Genomic DNA, 21,468 nt, shown 5'->3' with positions numbered 1-21,468 from the left:
TTATACTTTTGGATCAACATTCACATATGAAGGGCATCACTATTGTTACGTTGCATTGGCGCAATATGTCAGCATTTCAAGAAAAAGCTTATTTATTTATCTCTGTGTAAAATGAGTTACAGCATGAATCTGGGGCAACTTGCAATAACAGAACCAAGAGGGTAGACTTTTAACCCTTGTGCTACCCTAGGCACTTTAACATTGGGAGTTGGGTCATCTAGACCCACTAGACAGTGCTCTGAACCTTTTTTCTTCAATGATTTGTGAACCTCACTGGTGTCCATGGATTACATGAAATCTTTCCACCTTTATCCACCTTTGTCATGGTAGGGAGAACACGTCAATGTAAGGGTGGGGTCATCTAAGATAGCACAAGGGTTAAAGAATCATGGTTCAAAAAAGCTGCTATTGAGGAAAAGTAAGAGCAATGGGAGTCAAAAGTCTTTGACATTAGCATATTTTTTCAATGAATCAGAAGTTCTTACCTATCAATAAATAAATTGGGTTGACAAAAAAAAACTTACAAAAAAGTGAAAGAGGTTTTGCAGCACAATGATCACACTTAGATTATGACATTTGCAAATTTAATGAGCATTGATGATAACTTACACACTAAGTGACTACATGCAAATGACAAGTGTTCTAAATAATGTTGTGTTTATATTATAGGAGCAATTCTTTAATACACAGAATGTACATTGAAAGAAAGATGGACTTTTTAGCAGCAAAGACAACATCTTTATGAGAGAAATGCTTACAAAAAACCCTCATGTGTTGATGCCACTATATGCAAAATAATGTAAAATAATGTAAAAAGGTCTGAACGTTTAAGATATTTAATAATAGCATTAACTATTTGTTTTCCTAAATTGACCAACATCCTCTGAATTTTTAATAAAAATAAAGTTTACAACTCTAATCAGAAATAATCCCTTAAACTTAACAACCACAAGTAAAATTTCCAAAATAATAGCAATAACTCAACATTGACGTGCATTGTGTTTTTTGTAAAAACTCTCTCCAGTCCCATTTTGCAAGTCAAGTCTAGAGTTTTTGGGGACAAGTCCAAGTCAATTCTTAAGTCATTAGCTTTAATTTCAACTTAAGTCTTGAGTTTTAAAACACAATTTTTGGTTACACATGAATAGGAAGTTTGTGTTTCTGTATTCTTGGTGTAAAATTGTTGTAAAGAATGCTTTTATCTGAAGACCCGGCAGTGCTGTCCTAGATGTAAAATAAAAAAAACAAACAAATGGATTTTGTTCACGTGTACCATCAAGTCCTAAGTCACGTTTAATGTCTCTGCCTGTAAGACCTACGTGCAACTCAAGTCCAATTCTCAATCTCTTCAGTTAATTCTGGAGAGATCTCCTAAAACCAGAATGCTGACACAAAAACGTGAACGTTGATGATGTTTTGACCACCGTCACCGTGAGAAGACAGGTTCCGCATGGACAGTTTTAGTACAGTTTCCACTGGACCGACCAAAGGCTTCACTTGGCGAACAACACCTGAAAGAGACAGAGTACACATAAAATGAGATGTGACTTTAGCAGGAGACTCTGGGCTTTGGTATCAAAAGCAAGATGACAGTGTTGAGTCTAAACTAAGCCAGAGATTTTTTCTTTGAGGGCCCAGTTATAGTTAAGTTTCCCAAACTGCATTGGGTTGTCTGGGGTGTTAAGGTTGAGCTTCTTCTCCATTAGAGACAGTAGCTGCCCAAATTGTTAAATTTCCTGCTGTGGGCCTATATTGGGGATTGCACAGGAGGTATATTTATAAAAGTCCCCGGACTGCCAGAGCCTAACCTGGCTACTGTTGGGTGAAGGCAGGGTACACCAAAAAGGCCCTTCTCGCTGAGAGGCGAAAGCACTAACCACTGCTCTACCGTGCAGCCCAACAAAGGTTACCAGACCTTAACTAAATGGTGTATACTTGTATAGCGCCTTTCTTCCTACAAGGACAAAGCGCTTTACAGTCACAGACCCATTCACCCAGTCACACACACATTCACTCACACATTCACACACTGATGGCGGCTCCGCTGCCAAACACAGGCGCCTGCCTACCACCAGAGGCAAGGTGGGGTTCAGTGTCTTGCCCAAGGACACTTCGACTCATGGGCGTGCAAGGCGGGAATCGAACCTACAATCTTATGATCATGGGTCGACTGCCCTACCGCTGCACCACAGCCGCCCCAACTACCATCAAAACGTCCTCCAATTTTGCTAGTGGACCCCTGAGGTGCCTCCAGGCCAGCTGAAAGACATAGTCCCCCCAGGGTGTCCTGAGTCTTCTCCAAGGCTTCCTCCTGGTGGAACATGCCCAGAAAAACTTCCCAGGGAGGCATTGAGGTGATTCCCCAGCCACCTCATCTGGCTTCTATTGATGTGGAGGAGCAGCAGCTCTACATCAAACTCCTCCTGAGTGAACCAGCTCTGCTTTAAACCTGCAAGTGCCCATCCACCCTGAGGACAAAACCAATTTCAACCCCCTGTACCCGGGATCTTATCCTTCAGGTTGACAAAGGTGAGGGAGGAACCTAAGATTAGCCAGTAAATTGAGAGCTTTTCTTTTTAGCTCCGCTCCATCTTCATTACAATTGCCCTCATCAACTGATCTAAAAACATTTTCCATCTCCAGGATATCAGCTCTGTGTTACTTCAAACAGGCCCTGATAAAACACTGAGTAGTCAGGAATATGAAAAATCATAAAATACTTTTTTCTTTGTTTATTTGATTCTATTAAAGACATTTTGATAAGAATGACGGTACCGCGATTTAGCTGCAGCTACAGCTCTATTTTAGGGAAAAGTCCCGGTCCTTTAACCGTCTCCACCAATCATTCTTGGAGGCTTAATCATACGTCATCAGTCTGACCAATCAGAAGTCATTAAAGTCTTCACTTCCTTGTTCAGATTCTGCTCATAAAGTCATTCAGTTCCAACAAAAATACCAGCTAAAGCTTGTCTTTAGCGCAGTAGCTTTCCGCGGGATCCGGTGTCAAAAAGTGAACAAAACAATGAAGCTCATTGTTTGCGTTCGGCGGATGTTTACACTACATCTCCCATGATGCATTGGGTTAAAGTGACAGCGTCTCAGCACACAATAAGTCTTTCTTGTTAAACGTCTTGAAACAACAACAAACACACAAAAAACAGTTTTTAAATCTTTTAACTTAACTTTTATTAGATATTTTAGAAAAAACAGCTGCAACTTCAGCTTTTTCTGCCACAATTATCACAAAAATGTATGTGAGATTGTGGAGGGACTGTACATCAAACTACAAACTATGAGTTTCTCCTTTTTTTTAAATTTTTGGATGCTGGTGTGCCGCAGGATTTTTATCAAGGTTAAAGTGTGCCGTGGCTCAAAAAAAGGTTGAAGAACACTGGCTTAGACTGCCGAATTGTCTCACTTCTAACAGGCTGCACACAAGAAGCATGCTAGGAGCACACACTTTTCACTTGAACAGCTCCAACTGGCTCCTTGCCCAGTGCTCAGGATTTGTGGGAGTTGAAAAAATGAACACTCTGTACGAAACCCCTTTATCACCCTTACTTATTAACCTTACAGGTTGTATGGGTGTTTGCTATGACCAGTTTCTCATAACATGGCAATAAAATGATGCAAAAAATATGCGATTGAAAATTTGAGCTCTAGGGGCATACTGTCAGTCTGTGACCTTGTTATTTTTGCCCATTTTTCATTTGCAGACAGCCCGTATCAACCCTTAAGGGCAGTTGTGACAAAGGCTTTATGTCTCATACTTTTGGTAAAAATTCTCAATCAGGTCCCAAGGCTTTGCTTTGGTCAGTATTCCCAAGTCAAGATCTGGACAAAAATCCAAATCTGGTGAGAAATATTTCAGCAAATTCCAACCTTCATGTCTCTTCTTGTCTTTGTCTCAATTCTAAAATGTCAAGTCCGTGAGAAAGAATCTCAAGTTAATCTCTGCCTGTCAGACATATTTACAACTCACTTCCATGTCTCAAATCCAAGTCCCTAATTTTGGTCCTGTTTTAGGATTAACCAGATTGACACTTGATTTAGACCCCCCTTCCCCCCTTGAGTCATAACAAAAAATCTCAAACAAAGCAGCAAGTATTTTTTCAGGGGTTTGTAGTTCATGAAATACATGCCAAAGGTATTTTCTAAATACGTCCCCTAATAATATTCACTTGTGTCACTATATCTGCTGGAGAATTCAGATGGTAAAACAGATGAAGGATAAACAGACAGCAACAACGAATGATTGTATTTCCTTGGAATTCATTGGTTGCTCTTTCGAAGAGAATGTGCGATTACAGAGAGAGAAGTCAGTGTTTATGCAGGCTGTCAGCAGACCCTTTTTCTGCCTGGGCTTGGTGACATTTCAGCTCTGGCTTGTTCAAACAGCTATCATCAGGGTTTACTGAGGGTACACAACCACCTTTGACCATCTTCTTCCTATTTACTTGGGTTTCTGTTTGAGTCATTAGTCGGATGACTCAAGAACTGAACTCATCCCGCTGAGGGATAATTGTTTCACTCAGTCTAAATTACAAAGCTTCTCCGTATAGAAGTCATGTTTAGGTCCGACTCCAATCATCCTCTGCTCATTCTCAGTGTTTTTTTATTTAATCACGATCATTTTTAGTCAAAATCAACGCTAACACAGCTATCATGTAACGGCGTTGGACTGTTTTTTTTTTTTACGTTACTAACAAGGTTGGGAGTCAGCGTAGTCACATGAACGTGTGTTTTACCAGGATCAGTCTGTTTTTTTGTGTTGCAAACAAGGTTGGGAGTTACAGGCCTGTGAATACGCTAACGTAGCATCTAACGCGGAAAACATGTAGCATGTTTCGAACGCTTTCTGGAGTTACTGTAAATTTAGTTAATAAAGTCTGACTGACTTATTTCTGACTCATTTGTCTCGCTTAAAGTCTAATTTGTTTAATCTATTGTAAAAGCATTCCCAGTGGTCTTTTAATTACGATTATGCCGTTTTTAGCAAAAAAACAAAACAAAAAAACCTGTGTCGTTTTCTAGGACATAGTTTCTGCAGAGCTGCAATAGTTCAATAGAAATTAACATCTGGGTTTTGTGCAGGACTGTTGGCGTAGAGTAAACCGGTCTTCATTTCCCATCATCCCTTTGTTTACACTTTCTCTTGCTATTACAGACATTCACACCCCCAACCTAACATTACCGTTGCAACAAAAATGGCGACATAGATTGATCTAGTCGTCAACAAATGGATGTAGCGGATTAGAGCAGGGAGAACAAGGAGCTGTAGTAGCTTCTATATCTATGTCCATTATTTGTCTCAGAAAGTACTCAGAAATGCAATTTTCATTTAATTTTCCTTTATGTACTGTATGTCTTCAATCATGAGAAAAATTATGCAAAAACATGTTAAAAACACAATTTTCATTGGAGTGGGTCTCTAAAGAGGTCTTTCATTTTAAGAGATTTGATGATTCATTAGGATACTGGTGTTGTATGATGGCAGATCTTCCAGTCACTTATTCCTGTTTTTCCCCTCTCTTTGCTTCCTGTGGGGGCCTGGTGTTAGTGGCACCCTTACTGTGGCCTGCAAGGGTAAATGAGTCCCATGTGTTTGATGGAGAGGAGCAGTCGTAGTCACGCTATACCAAAATGAAGGCTTTGCTCCAGGAATCCATCTTTAACTCCAGGAAGGACAAGCCCTTCAAAAAAGAAAAGAAATCAAAACTGTTGGCTCTCTTCTCATTGTCACTTTATTTGGCTTTTTTTTTTACCCTTTTCTGAGTTTGACATGACCAGATGTCAATATGGCAATTACGAGGCCCCCTTCTTGTTTTGGTACTCTGTTGCATGGTGACTCTAAAAGTCTTCACACACTGGGGATTTCATCGCTTCCAAACGATCAATCGCACGAGAAGAAAATGTAACTGGAGCATAAATCATCCCAATATTAATGAAGCAAATGTGATGGGAAAAATACAGAACCTCAAGTTCCAAAACGATTTTACTAGACTGGATTTAGGGTTTAGGTTAAATAGCTCTGGGTTCATTATTTGTCCTTTGCACTAGCTCAAGTGGTTACATTTAGGAAAAAAAACTGTATGTGTGGCTTCCATCTAATGAGGACAAAACACTTTTTAATCAGGATCATTTGAGTTTTCTTCTAAAACTTTTCAAGCCAATTCTGTGAAAAGAAGCTAAACAACGTAACCGCAAAACACGACACTTAAAACAAAGGCACACATTTCAACTGTGCCAAAATCAAGCACAGGCTTCAAAAGACGACAGTATGTGGAATGTGTCTAAGGCCTATTAGTGTTTTGTGAATTTGTTCTGCGGTCTAATTAGGGTAATAAGTGTTCTCACAGGAACAGAAAGTCTGTTATAGCTAAAGATTTTCTTTGAGCTTGTGGTAGAAAATCAATCTAACCACCAAAAACATGTTTTACAGGGTGTGATAACAGAGCTTTGCCCCTTAAAAGATTTTGTGTAGTGTAAAGTGATGTGGAAATGAAAAGATTTTTAGTAAAAAAAAAACTTTTAAGAAAGTTTTAAAGTTTTGCTTTTTTGGGGTCTGCAACCTTTAACACAAAGACCTATTCTGGTTGATTTCTCACTGACCAAAACCCAGTTGGAGACGCAAAGTCTTGTTTGAACCTTTAGAAAGAAAGTATTATTGTTACCATCATGATAGTTAAATAAACTATTGTTTTTCTTTTTACATGAATAAACTTCTGAAAGTAGCTACTATGTAACTCTACTCACAGTGAACCCAAGGAGAAAGGCCAACAACCACATACCTTGTTGGCTCATTCCCTCACATACCTGAGATTCTTATAAATAACTAAGGGGGGAATTTTTCAAACCTGTCAGCTGATTTGGTGGCAAAATCATATCAGATGGCAGATCTGATCTTCCAGTTTCCAGTTTACTGCTACTGTGTGCAAAGATAACCTAACAATTTCAACAACTATCATCACACAAGCTGCCATTCTCAACAGCAGCCCCCATCAATTAGAAAAGACTATAGACAAATGCATCTGTGAAGCATGGACTCTCCCACCAAACAAGTTGAGGAAACTGCTTGTCTGCAGTTTTCCTACGTCACAACTGCAAGGTTTGTGACACTGAAGGGTAACTTGTTAACTGCAATTTCTGGCTTTTCTGGTTTTTAACCTCCCAGCTAGCAAAGGTAGATCACAAAACTAAAAGGAAAGGGTTTAACACCAAAAAACAAATCAAAAGTATGCAATGGCCTCACCACAGGATGTTAATAGCACACCAGTTGCTATGTAATGCATACTCACTGTGGTAAAATCATTGGTGACTGTCCAAGAGCAGTGAACGTCTGTGCTGCTGCTTTTAAGCAGGTCTTGTTTTGTCATTTTCCACTGAAACGAAGTCTGTTTTTCACAGGTGTACAAAAGTTTTTTCTTGTATTGATGGTAAGACTAAAACTCCAGAAAGTAACTAAAAGAAGTTCCTAGTTAGCTGAATTGTTGTTGACTTAATCGATAAATTGCTTTATATGCCTAAGATCCAACTAGATCTATCTGATTCAGGCATTCAGATCGATATACAAATATTTATAAAATATTTTCAAAATGAAATAAGTTTTTTTTTTCAATCTTGGAAAAAAAACATTTGGATTGAGGTACAGTAGGTTTACTTTACTATAAAATAAAAACAACAAAGAGCATCACAGTGGACAAAACACATGTGATGGCAGCAAAAAATGATGAAGCATCATTCCAGTCAAATGTGTGGCAACACTTGGAATTTAGTAAAGACTTTAGACCAGGGTGCTCATTACCCCAATTGCGATCGACTGGTCGATCTTCAAGGATATTACGGTAAATCGCAGGCCAGCAAAGATGAATAATCAAATAAATAAAAATATATTTTTAAAAAATCCGTCAGTAAATCAAAATCCTCACCGATAAGTACGGGACTTGATTGACATGCAGAACGGCCAATCGAACATACTGATAACATCTGATAACATCAAACATCTGATACATACGTCACTGCACATGCATGTTTCAATACACTGAGCGCAAATTCTGTCTGTCATCAGTAAGTCGCTACCCCCCCCCACGGCATGTCCCCGGCATATTTAATTTACATTGATTATCTTGCAAGATGATCACATCCTGGATCGATTTTAGGTCAGTGAATCTGATCAAATCGGATGGTTCAAAATAAACAAATACTAACTATGAATCTTATCATCAACCACTAATTATGATGTTCAAATGAATCGTTAGACCCCTATTTTTAGTAAAACATCAAATGTCACTCCCAGCATTCTTTCAAAATAACTCATTGTGGCTTCATGTAATATACTCCTCTAGTCACTTAACACAACAACATGACTAACAGTTTCCAAGGGGAGTACACAGACCCCTTGGGGATATGTGATTACAGTCTTCAGACTGGTACATGGACAGTTGGTCAGGTCAAAACGTCCAAACACAACCCTGACTGCTCCAAAGAATGGCCAGGATCCATGCACAGCACGGTAAGGCAGGAGTACATTGTTTTAAGGTCAATTAACGGTGAGTCATCTTTACTGATCTTTCAAGCAGCCCATCCATTGTTGGATGGTGCCACTGACTGGGCAGTGACATCATTAAAAACTGGCCTCAGGGACATGGGTCTGTTCTTTTCTTGGGTATTATGGTTTAACAGTTGTGGGCTGGAGCAGCTGAGATGACATAACATGCACCATTATCTTTACCACAACCTTTACACTGCATTACAAGTAACCTTTCAAAGCCATACCCAGGAGGCATAAAATAGACCTGAGTGTACAGTAACTGGAAAAGACATGAGACAGAAAACAGCTTTTCTTAGATTTCTGGACCCTTGGAAATAGAGTAAACAACACATTATTTTAATAAGTTTTGACATCCTTTCCTTTCAATTTATAGCATTTCACATTGAGGGAATGGATTAAATCAGCATTGGGTTTGTAACTTTAACAGTTAACCAAACAGAACTAGATTTTCCAGTAAACATGGGGTTTAAAAGCATGTAGTAATGATAAGTATAAATTAAACCTATAACCAGACGAAAAGAGATAAGTGCCATATGTTGAGTTATGTAGACAGTTTTATAAGGAGCAATATGTCCACACTGTGTAATTGTCTCTGTGAGGATGACATTTGTGCCTTACTGTCTTCCTGTCGTTGCATTTGACTGAGGGGGACCACCCAGTTAGAGTGTTGTGTGTTTGATTGTGAGGTTGTTGGGTGGAGAAGACCCTGTTTTGATTAGTCGTACAAATCTCCAGACAAGGATTCCACATGGGCTTGGCGCTCTCTTGTGGGGCCGACACAGCCTTCTTGTGATTCATGTAAGTGACAGCCACTCATACCACAGATAGCTTTTTCTCTGCTTATCTCTATGGCTACCTTCACCTACTTTCCGATGAATCCACAAACTCGGAACCTGTCACGTCTCTCACTGAAGAACTACATTCCACCAGCCACTGCTGAGTGCTGAACTGACCACTGCGGCTACCTGCACACAGACAAAACGTCCCATTCCCTCTTTTCTGTTCTGACTGTCAACACCAGCGCAGAAGATATTTATTCTGTGGGCTGAATATAAACCGCAAAAGCATATTTCCACCTGCACATGAAAAGTGAATGGAATTTAGACGTGGCATCTTAGATTTACAACTCCTTTGGAGGATGGGCATGAATCATGAATGGAGGACACTGTATTATCGTCTTTTCCAGGGAGATGGGATTAAGTACTTTGGTTTTCTCTGCACACCCTTCTACACACACGCGCACTCACAGGATGATAACACCAATGCTAAGTGGTAAGATAGAGTCATTTCCTGACAAATAATTACTCTTGAAGAAGGTTAATTTAAAAAGAATTCAGCAGATGGTTTATCCTGGGATGACTGTTTGATTCCACAGCACTGATTGTACTGTTCATTACACTTTAAAAAGAGGATTAGCAAAAAACGTAGCATTTAATCACCATAAAAGGACCTTTTTCATAAAAATGCTCAACACAAGTCGGAGTGGTTTAATTCTTTGCAAACAGACGTAGAAGATCAGCCTGAATGAATTTCATAAAGAGAAAAATCAAACAAAGCTATTGAAAACGATTCATTGAAAACTGTACTTTTCATTGAAAGACTCATCCATCCACCTACGGACTGTCAGAATCAATAGTTCTAAGATCTGCTTTATGAAAACCACCGACCCACTTAGAATGCCAACGTTTTATTCATAGGGGTTAGGCCTGCACAATATACCGCAAATTTATCGTTATCGCAATATCCAGCTCTGCAATATGCATATCGCAAAAGACGGAGAATATCGCAATAAATCGCAAACCCAAAATGTGTTAAAACAATCTTATGGCAGCTTGAAGCATTTAACGAATCAAATAAATCCCTTTATGCTTTGACCAATCAGATGGACGCCTTCCCATTGTTGACCAATCAGATGGAGGCCTATTATGTTAGATGTTTGTCCCCCATGTCAATGAGGGTCATTTGGAGTATAATTTTTAAACTGTTGCAATGAAATGGGAATGATGTTTTTGTTTATTTTTCTATTTGTTTATTTACCGCAAATTTATCGTTATCGCAATATTGATCACTAATATCGCATATCGCAAGTTTTCCTCATATCGTGCAGCCCTAATAAGGGTGTAACAATTCATTTTAACAACGATTTGACTCATATCGTAATTTGTTGTTGTTGATACGATTCATAGCTGAAGTTGGTTGATTTTGAACAATCCGATTCACTGACTTAAAATTGATTCAGGACATCTTTAGCCAAAACTTCAACCAGTGTGACTCAGAGATAAATATCTTGGTACTGAACAGTGCCGGTGAAGTTTTCCAGATTCCTGGTATTTCTTGCAAGATAATCAAGTGTAAATTAAATATGTGTACAAACAAGTAAATAATAATGAACGTTTTAGTTTCCTAAAGTTCCTTAACATTAATAGAACATTATACCACACTGTATGGTCATGTATCTTGTCCACTGTGATGTCACTAAGTCATTTTTATGTCAGAGTAGAATAAGCCTACTGTGCCTCGATCCAAATGGTATTTTCCAGTATGAACATAATCGATTTATTTATTCTAAAGGGATTTCATAATGGTAGAGGTCTATTCGATGTGATTAGCAACTCGCCTCAGATAGATCACTCTGGTACGATTGCAGGAATGTAAACCGATTCATCGAATAAGTTGATTAGTCATTACAACCCATATTGATAAAGCATGAGCAAGCCGTTAGTGTTTGCTGTTATGATGTTGTAAAGATGCCTCAAACCTCACTGTTTGATTGTTCCCTATAATTGCAGTTCTGCTCAGTGTTTCAAAGGAACCTGTAAGCAATTGATTGATCATGTTGTGAAAGCTCCAAGGGACGTCAGTCATGGTTGTCATCCACATGTAGCTGTGCTGGTAAAAGCAACGGGTGACCAAGAGTAGTGTTGCTGTCATATCCCGTGTATTTCTGTGTGTTTTGAAACAGCAAGTCAACGGAGCAGAACCACTGAATTATAAATGCTTGAAATTCAGCCACAGAATTTGATGAGTTCCAATGGTCTCTTTTGTCAAGTCGAGTTCACATGCTTGTTCATAACTGGAGTCTCAAAGTCTGCTGCCATTCACATCCTAAGTTATAACACCACAGTTGGAGACGCTGGAGATAATGGAAACTAAGCTTCCTTCTGTGACACGTCAGCGAGGCTCGCACAATAGTTACGCAACAGAAGCGCCTGCTGGCCAAAGCACCAGTGGCAGAAGCCGCTCAATGGACGCCTAACTTTACAGCAAGCAGTCAGTGAGCGAAAGACTTTGTCACACAGGGACGCAGTGTAGAGAAGCGATGGGTAACTGGTGCTCAAGTACAAGAGCTGCATCTAATAAGCATCTGAAGGGTTTGAGAGAGAAGTGGCTCCTCGCAAACAAGCCTTTTATGTGGTCGTCGGTTTAAGTGCTCTAATGCTCGGCGAGACACTGAGGCCTAGCTTGGGGAAATGGAACAATACATTCAACCACATGAAGCACAGGGCCCAGGATTACTTCTGCACATATTTTCTCTCCCTTTCTGTCATTGACTTAAAGCGCTGTGCCTCACTGAGTCTGCAGTTGCATTCTGTGCACACAGATAACCCTTGCAAATGAACACTGCTATTAGTAGGTAATTTAACCTAAATGCCCTCTGTTTGCCTTCACACAGACATTCAAAGGTAATGATGCATTACAAAATGTTGCTCATCTTTCATGCAGAAATGCACCATTGTTCATTCCAATGAAAGCATACTATTACAGGACAGAACATAATTATAACAACCTCTTCAGAGGTTTTTGTGGATTTATTACAACCTGTATGACAGTTTCTCCCATGTCTTTGTGTGAATTTGGATATGTTTGATAAGCACACATCTGTTTCTGCAACTGTTTGAGGGAAGAACACTTGCGTGAGCCCGCAATCCAGGCTTAACCAGCAACAGCCACACACTCTGGTCCACAACCCCTTGTACTCCCCTCTGTTCAGACTTTAAGACAGATGTGCATGCCGAGGGCCTATCCCTTCATCCATCGTTTTGATGAAGAAGAAGACGTTTTGTGGTCCAGTAGCACTTTTTTTTGCAAAGGAATTTTAATTTCCGTCCTACTTATTTCTTGCTAGATCTAGATGGATGTAAATGGCAGCCACAATGAGAGCTGCTTGATGTTTCTTCAATGCTAAGTGGATTTTCTTTTTTTTTCTTTTAGCGTAAAAGGCTACACCATCCTTCATGTTTCAAAGTGCAGAAATATTCTCACAATCCCTTGTGGTTGCAACATTCTGACGCTACGTACACACCAGGCTTGTGTGGCGCGTTTAAAGACATGCTAAACGTTTTGTTTTTTTTTTGCTTGCTTTTTTGCATATAGTTTTTACGCTGGTCTGCCTAAAGCCCTAAAACGGACTTAAAAAACTTGCGTAGCGACATGTGAAAATGTGCATGTACGTGTGTTTACATAGACTTTTCATTGGAAGCGGAAGCTCAAATTCATGTTTCCAAGCTCAGTGTAAACGCAAGATAAGCAAAAATTGATCAAACAAGACAAGATAAGCAAACCTTTGTGGTTGTTTCTGCGTATATTTATAATGAAAGATTCAAATTTGTAAAATCTGCAACATTTAATGTTTATAGGAAGATTGCATGCAAAGCAAAAATAATTAAAAATGTCATTACATTTGATGACTTGCAGTTTTAGTACTACAGATCTAAATTTAACCACGGAGCCGTGTTTTCTCTTAGTCCTGTGTTAAAAGGCCAGTGCTGGTTTTTACACTATTTCAGTAAAACATGGTAAGAGTCAGCCAGAACTCAACAAAAACAAAATGTTTTGACAGACCCAACATTTTTTCAACCTCAGGCTGCAGCCGCCCTCATCCTCCCTCAGCCAAGCCTCTGTTCATCTCAGCAGCACCAGATAAAAATGGCTGCCACCCAAAAAGGCACTGTAGACATTTTCCTTTCCTACCTCTGCAGAATGGCTGTTAGTGCACAGGTAGTGATAAGGAATATAATTCAAATCTTTAAAATAACCACTTTGTTCAAATGTGTATTTTTGGTGGTTCTGTCCTGGAAAAATGACACAGGCTCTTTTATTTTGGCTAAACATGTTATAATCATAATTAAAAGACCACTGGAAACGCTATTATGATAGATCAAAAGATGATCGGAGTGGGACTTTATTATTATTGCAGGAAGTCATTAATCCATTGGCTATGAAAAAGCCAATCAACTGGTTCTTGGCGTAATCCAAATTCTGTTGAAAATGTGAAAGTGTAAAACCTAAAGGGTATTTTTTTAAACTGCTTTTTTACAGCTGTCTTTGTAAAGAGGTGCTCACCCAGGAACCGTCCACTCTCCACTCGTTTGATGATGTCAAAGGCATTCTCCACGTTACCCTCCAGGATGTCGAATCTGACATCGTATCCACCAAACTGATAGGAACTGTAAACTGGAACTGTGGTTCTCAGAAAAACGATCTCTGCAGGAAAACATAAAGACAAAAAAACAAATAAAAAAAGATTATTCAAGCTGAACCACTAATAATTTGGAGAATCATCTATCGTGACTCAACTGCAACTTTGCAAATTTGGATAATAATGGACTGTAATGATGTCTCAAACATTTTTTGTTTCCATCACACATGAATTGTCCACTGTGATGACACTTGATTGTTTTTACTTTATAGTAAAATAATCATTCAATCCAACAGGTATTTGCCTAGATTGGTCTTAAATGGATTTATTTTATTTTACAATTTTAATGGTATAGGTCAATTCAATTAACAACTTATCTCAGACAGATCGATCTGGTTGGATAAATTGATTCATCAAATAATCATAAGACCCCTAAGTTTTCTGATTAGTCAGGTATCCTGCTAAAGCAAGAGGGTAAATCTTCATGTGGTGTGGTCAGCCAGAAAAGGGTTATTAATTTGTTTGAAAACTTAATTGTTCAATGACAGTGTTTGCAGTTGCAGCTGTGTTCTGGATGGATGAGGGGTCCATTTTCCTATGGGACTTTGATTAAATGTATTTGTGGTAACATTTGATTTGATTGATTTGACTTGAACTAAGATGACGAGGTTCCAGAAAGTTTGATCAGAATCAAGCCAAGTTTGAATTTACCACCTGGACAGGAGTGAGCCCTTCTTAGTGGAGAGCTCAGATTTAGGGATTCACCATGGCAACAGATAAAAAAATATGTCAGATAATGTGAGCTGCATTACCAATGATCTAACAGCAAACGTTACATGCTTTTTTTAATTAAAAACAACTGGAGTAATTGTCCATAAAAAATTCAAAAGGAACATTACAGTTTTTGCAAACATTTCAAGTCCCTTTGTATGTTTTTAGCTTAAAAGTTGAATAGTTACATCTCTTTTACATTAATTCAAGTAAATAAAGTGTCAAAGTACAACTTTCTTGTACAGCCAGTGTTCTTGATCTCGTCATTCAAAACTCTGAAGTTGACATTTTTCCAGAGTGGCAAACTTCAGTTTTAAAGGGCCTATATATCATGCTATTCTTAGGCCTTTCAGAGTAAACTATATCCATATGTATGATATAGCCAAAGAAGGACTTCCACTTACCCTCTGGTTTTACAAACTCCCTGAAGGTAGGCAGTGAAATGAAGGTATGGGACACCGAGTGAATGGGATCCAGAACACACGCGATGTCGTTGGGCTGGCAGGATTTCGAGCAGCGAATGGTGTCAGAGCCTTGAATCCTCGCCGATCTAAAGATGACAAACCAAAGATACGCTTCCACAAAATTCAGGGGATCACTAGCATACACGACCTCTGACCTTTAGGCATTGTCCGTCTAAAGCCTCCAAAGTGAAAACGCTTTTGGTTAAAAGCCCTCAATAGGGCCTCCTTGAGTTTAGCTCGGAGCATAATTAAAACGCAATGGGGGGCCCCCCACCAATAGCTGCTCCACAAACAGTCTGAACTGGACGACAGGGGTGCTGGATACAACACTCAGCATCAAAAATAATCAAACTCTGTGTGGTTTGGAGGAATAATAAATCAACAATGGCCAGAACGCATGCCACATGCCACAGCCAGACTTCATAACTTGTGGAGACTCGCGCTGACATTGATTCTTTTCTGATGGCCTATTTCAAGCTGTGTGTAAAATGAATTACTACACCCACAAAGAATGATCCATAACCTGCTCAGGAAAATATTTGGATTTGCCGAGCATCCCCAGCTTCGCGTCTGATAATCTCTTGAAGAGGATTTATGTGGCAGGGGAGTGTTCTAAAAGACTCCTAAATTGTGAGCAACATGACTAGACAACTCCCCAGCCTCTCCCCAGGGCAGCTCTCATCCTATTATTTAGGGCTTTGTTTATTCCACAGACTAATCAGTGACAGGTTGGAGAGAATGGAGGGCCTCATCTGGCTCCTAAAACTAATGCCACCTGGAGCATCACTTCTCAAGGTCTTGTAGTGTTTTGAAGGAATAACAACCTCAGCGATCAGCATTTTATCTTTAGCAAGATAAGAATGAATTAAACGTGATCTTTAGCAAACCCACGGGTTTTTTTTTCCACGGAGAGGACAAGTCTGTATATGGTTATATTGGGTTAAAAAAACAACCAAGGGGCCTTGCCACACAGCCACATGTGAGTCTCCTGTGCTCCTCTGGGGACTTATCTGCTGACCTCAAAGCCTTGGGCCCAGTTTAGGTTGCAGAGCTCCTTTCATGGATTGTGAGGAGAGAATCCCCTGACAAAAAAAAAAGTCAAGCCGCCATTGGGTAGGGGCTTGTAATTAGCGATTAACGGGTGGGTCCAAGTTTTACTTTGGCCCTGGCCAAACCCACAAAATGTTCTTCTAGTTTATAATACCACGACCTGAGCGGCAGAAAGACCAGACAGGGGCTCCAGAGAATAAGGTGAAGCTGCTGATGCAGAAGGAGAAAATAAACATTTCCTCTTATGTCATTTTCAAAGCGGAGTGGTAGGTGAGGCGTCGATGGTTAGCGGCTAAAAAACTACATCTTTTGTGTGTGAATCCATCCATGCAAGCATGCATCTGTGAATCCACAATGCACATGAGCACCTCTTCTTCATGTCCTCACATGGCCCAACCCACAAGGAAAACCCCAATACTCTGACCAGAAAGAAAAACAGCCTTTTGGATGAAAGTGGCCTGGTCAAGCTTTGGGCTTTATGTTTTTTTGGTAATCATTATTTATAGTCTGCACATTGATAACGCCCCAACACAAACAGTGCAGGGCATCAGTCATTTTGTGTGCGGTGATGTTGCTGGACCGCAAATTGTTCAGACCACCGGCCAGAGCCCAGAGCCCCATAACTCAATGTCAGAGAGGAGGAAAAAACTCCTGCGTACTGCTGTGCTTTTAGTTTAAGGAAATCCTTGTGAGGAACTATTCTGATTGGCCTGATAGCTCAGTACAGAAGGAACCTGGTTCATCTGACTTTACAGTTATTAAAAGCCACAGCCTTATATTTTAACCAACTATTTATACTTTCATGATTTGGGTCATCTGTCATCATCCTAAACACTAGGTTAAAAAAAATCTATGCATCAATTATTGAATTCAATGAGAGCCAAAGAAATGTGGATGAAAATTTTCTACTATTTAAAAATACAGATGTGCTGAATGGTCTTTGGCATTTGGGAAGTGCGACTAAACCATAGTTAATTTAGATGTATGGAGTTTTTTTAGCAATATTCTGTAAGGAATAACAATTAGGAACAATAGCCTAGAAGAAAAATACTAGAAAAGATTTCCAAATTTCAGTTTTAAGTCAATTTATTGAAAAAAGGGGGGCATCTTTTGCACATAAATTCTAAACAAGCCATTAGTATCAATTAAAAATGGAAAAATTAAGGTGGATCAAGTTTTAAGTCATTTTTCTTTTGTAAAACGGCATTTTTTTACACGAGAAAACTTCAAATATGAGTGTAAAAAATCATTATTACAAGGGATTCCAACTGTATGAGAAAAATGAAGGAAAACTGCTTGTCTGTGAGAAAGACTTTAAGGTCTTCACGGCATTTGATTCAACCAAAAAACAACTGTTCCACCTTAACCGTTCCAAACCAGTTTTAATGGAAAACTATTTATCTAATGCAGCTATAAAATGACAGATGCACTTTTCAGATGCACTTGGGCTCTTTGAATTTTATACCTTTGTCTAACCGAGGGCGCCACCTACAGTGGCGAATATAAAAATGCCTAACTGCTTCACCCAATGTTGTAAAGTGGTCCTTTAGAGATAAAATAAAACACTTTAATTCACGTAAAAAACAAAAAAATGCATGATTTAAACCAATTAATGCTGATTAAGGATAAAAAATATATTTTAAAATTTACGGATCAACAAATCAAGTATCAATTCCCATCAACAAGTCATTAAATGTTAAACTTCTTAAAATTCTTATGTTTTCTGCAAAAATCTTTTATTAGTGTGACAAATCCCCTCTTTAAGGAGTAGTTAGTTACTGTAAATCAAGGTAAGATTGTTTAGGTAGCTCTTCTGTAACAAAAACCAGCACTTTGGCCAGGTATGTGGAGAGTGTGCCGTAGCGTCGCAGCCTCATCTCTAGAGACAGCTCAAAGTCTTGTGCCTTCTTGATGAGTTTTGCCACTGACAACACCCCACCGGTGGGACTCTTCTCTGCCCTGAAGAAACCACCCTCGTTGCCAGCTGTGATAGCAATCTGGATGTCGTCACCAGCCACGCTTTGTGAGGGGCCCATGCGGAAGATGTTGGTCAAGACGGGAATGTCCGTAGTGAAGGTGAGGTAGTAGAAAGTTATTCTCACGGGCATGTTCAGGCACACGACAGAGTCCGTGCAAAGCAAGCGTTCGCATCGGCTGCAAAAAGAGGACAGCGGACAACAAGAAACACACGAGCCACAGACAGACAAAGAAAAGAGAGACAGGCTGTAAATTTTGCTTGCCGTGCATGGCATGCAGTGATAGGAACATTCTCTGTATCAAAATGTCAAGTTCCATGTGTGGAAACATGCAAGACGGTTGCTCGCGGTGACATAATTGAAACTGGAAAAATGTTTATGTGCGTTTGAGCACAAGAGAACATGCTGCAGCCAGATCAGCTGTCATTGAGTACACTGATCATGCAGGATCTTACATGAGGACTTAAAGTGCACTGTTATTAGATAAAACCTTCCTGTACAGTTACGGTCACGCAGGCCTTGTTCAAGCGGCCACTTCCAAATGAAAAGTCTATGTAAACACGCTCACACGCAGCTACGCAAGTTTCTATGACTGTTTTTGGGCTTTACATACAAAAAGTGCGGCCAGTGAATGTGCACTAAAACCTAAACCAGGTCGAAATTTTGACCAAATCAAGGACTCTAATTTGGCGGTGACCAATGGATGGTGTCCTTTTTAATTAATGGGGAAAAAAATTTGAAGCAAGATTGGTGAGATTTGCACTGCTTTAACATTTCACACCAAGCCTCTTCCAACTGTAGGTGGCAAACATGAGCTAATAAGCAGTAGAAAAATAAGCCCCTCCCTGTGTGTCCAGTGTGAACACCATGGGATAATTGCACATTCAAAAATGTACATTTACGGGGTTCCTGAACGAGTGTCACATGTATCCGTAGCTTAAGAGTTCATTCCTGTGTTAAGTATTTTAAAAAAGCCAGAAACTCACGTCTCCCCCACACGCTTGTAGTTATTCGGACAGTCGAAAGAGAGGCATCGAAATCCCCCCTGAATATTGAAGCAGCTCTCATTCGCCGTGCATGTGTGACTTCCTGCTGCACATTCGTCGATATCTGCAATAAAAAAATAGAATCTGTTCAACATCTTAAAAAAACATACCAATATTTAAAAGTTTGTAACAACACGTTGCTCGAATGACTTCCTACCCTGACAGCTGCGCCCATTTGTTGCTAAGGTGTAACCTTCAGCAGGACATATGCAGGTAAAGCTGCCAGGAGTGTTGCGACAGCGATAGGTGCAAATATGGCCTCCAGTGGGTAAGGCACACTCGTCTATGTCTATGGGGACAACAAACAGATTTTATGATGTCATTTTGGTGTCATTTGCTTTCATTTTTGTAAATCACAGTCTTATTTACCTTCGCACGTTAGGCCATCTATGTCACTGAGCTGGTAGCCACGGCGACAATAGCACTGATAGGAGCCGTACACATTGGCGCACTCTTGACTGCAGGGATTTGTCTCACACTCGTTCACATCTGGAAAGTGAAAGGACCATTGAAGGAACTATAATCACAACGCCTCCTTGTGGTCAAAGGAAAAATCCCGCCCCTTTAACTGTCTCCACCAATCATTCTTGGAGGCTTAATCACACGTCATCAGTCTGACCAATCAGAAGCGGTTACAGTCTTCACTTCCTTGTTCAGATTCTGCTCGTAAAGTCTCTCAGTTCCAACAAAACTATTAGCTAGAGCTCGTCTTCAGTGGTGTAGCTTTCCACGGGATCCGGTGTCAGACCGTGGAACAAGTGAACAAAACAATGAAGCTCAGAGATGCTAATCTCTCTGCGTTCGGCGGCTCTTCACACTCCCATGATGCATTGGGTTAAAGTGACAGCGTCTCAGAGCACAATGTGTCTTAGTTGTTAAACGTCTTGAAACCCCAACGAATACACATCAAATAGATTTTAAATCTTCTAACTTAACTTTTATTACATCTTTTAGGTGAAAACAGCTGCAACTTCCAGCTTTTTCTGCCACAATTATCACAAAAATGTATGTGAGATTGTGGAAGGACTGTAGATCAATACAGACTATGAGTTTCTCCTTTTTTTGAATTTTTGGATGCTGGTGTGTGCCGCGGGATTTTAGTCAAGGTTAAAGTGTGCCATGGCTCAAAAAAGGTTGAAAAACACTGCCCTACATTAACTCCCTAACTCCCTTACCATCACAATTCCTGCCATCATTGGCCAGCTTGAAGCCGGAGGTGCAGCTACACTTGTATGACCCAAGAGTGTTTTCACATTTGTGAGCGCACAAGCGGCCAGGATAGTACCTGCACTCATTAACATCTGAAAAGAAAAGAAGGAAAAACAGAACAAACTTTCAAGCATTTAGAGAAAAAGGTATTCGGCTAATGGACAAGCAACACAAGAGCTGCAAACCTTCACAGGTCCGAGAGATGCTGTTGAAGTTGTAGCCTGTTGCGCATTCACAGCGGTAGGAGCCCACTTGGTTGATACAAGCGTGGCCTGGACACACTTCTTCAGAGCCTTTACACTCATCAATGTCTGAGCAGAGAACAAAAAAACACATCCTCGCATTTTTGCTAACCACTAAATGCTTCACATTCACAGCCGTGTGAATAAAGATTCATCATTTTTGGAATTTCACAATACAAATCCATTAAATATGAGGTTTGCAAAAACATTTAAATAATTGCTTGATGTTTTTGGCATAAGAGGAGAAAATCTGTTCCATTTCCATTAAATATTCTGGAAAATGTAAAATTCCCCTAATATGTTAGCATTCCATTATGACACTATGACCGGGTTGCTAGCTGGAATATTTCACCATAATTTTTTTCTATACAAATGTGGTTATATGAAACGTAATTTCTGCTTTATTCAAATTTGCCTGTTGGAAAATTTTCCAGACTTTGCAAAATTTCAGTTCTATATGCCCTCTAGAGGTTGATGTGGGGAAGTTTTTTCCTGGGGAGAAAAGTTGGCTGCAATTGTTCATGAATGATTTTGAAATCAAAGTGTCAAACTGATTTGCAGCAACAGTTGATTGTCTAGGGTGACTGCTAATGTCTGAAAAAAAGATTGTTTAATGTTACGTTTACATCAAACAAAAATATCAAAAATATTGGCTATGTCTGAATTCCCTCCCTACTCCCTAACTAAAAAAGGGTGGGACTATCTAGTGCCTTCGATTTTAAAAACTATTTGGACACCGG

At 39.7% G+C, this 21,468-nt stretch overlaps 1 protein-coding gene across 2 annotated transcripts in view; it reads right to left on the bottom strand.

Moving 5' to 3' along the window:
• Positions 1-567: 567 nt before the first annotated feature.
• The window catches only part of LOC101154774 (fibulin-1), a 33,707-nt gene continuing 12,806 nt past the window's right edge, over positions 568-21,468 (bottom strand). Inside the window, exons 10-17 of one of the 2 annotated variants that reach the window (XM_011475891.3) lie at positions 20,672-20,797; positions 20,453-20,578; positions 19,647-19,766; positions 19,435-19,566; positions 19,218-19,341; positions 15,146-15,291; positions 13,895-14,035; positions 568-1,511 (exon numbers count right to left, since the gene is read on the bottom strand). In XM_011475891.3, coding sequence (XP_011474193.1) covers positions 1,372-1,511; positions 13,895-14,035; positions 15,146-15,291; positions 19,218-19,341; positions 19,435-19,566; positions 19,647-19,766; positions 20,453-20,578; positions 20,672-20,797 — 1,055 coding nt within the window. In that variant the 3' untranslated portion in view covers positions 568-1,371. Of the gene's footprint in view, positions 1,512-13,894; positions 14,036-15,145; positions 15,292-17,323; positions 18,410-19,217; positions 19,342-19,434; positions 19,567-19,646; positions 19,767-20,452; positions 20,579-20,671; positions 20,798-21,468 lie in introns of those variants that run through there. The other variant, XM_011475893.2, reaches the window with a different exon arrangement.

The sequence above is a fragment of the Oryzias latipes genome, chromosome 6, assembly GCF_002234675.1.
Source record: "Oryzias latipes chromosome 6, ASM223467v1".
Classification (NCBI taxonomy): Eukaryota; Metazoa; Chordata; class Actinopteri; order Beloniformes; family Adrianichthyidae; genus Oryzias; species Oryzias latipes.
Note: the sequence above shows the minus strand (reverse complement) of the source record. Positions and strands in the feature narration are given on the sequence as shown.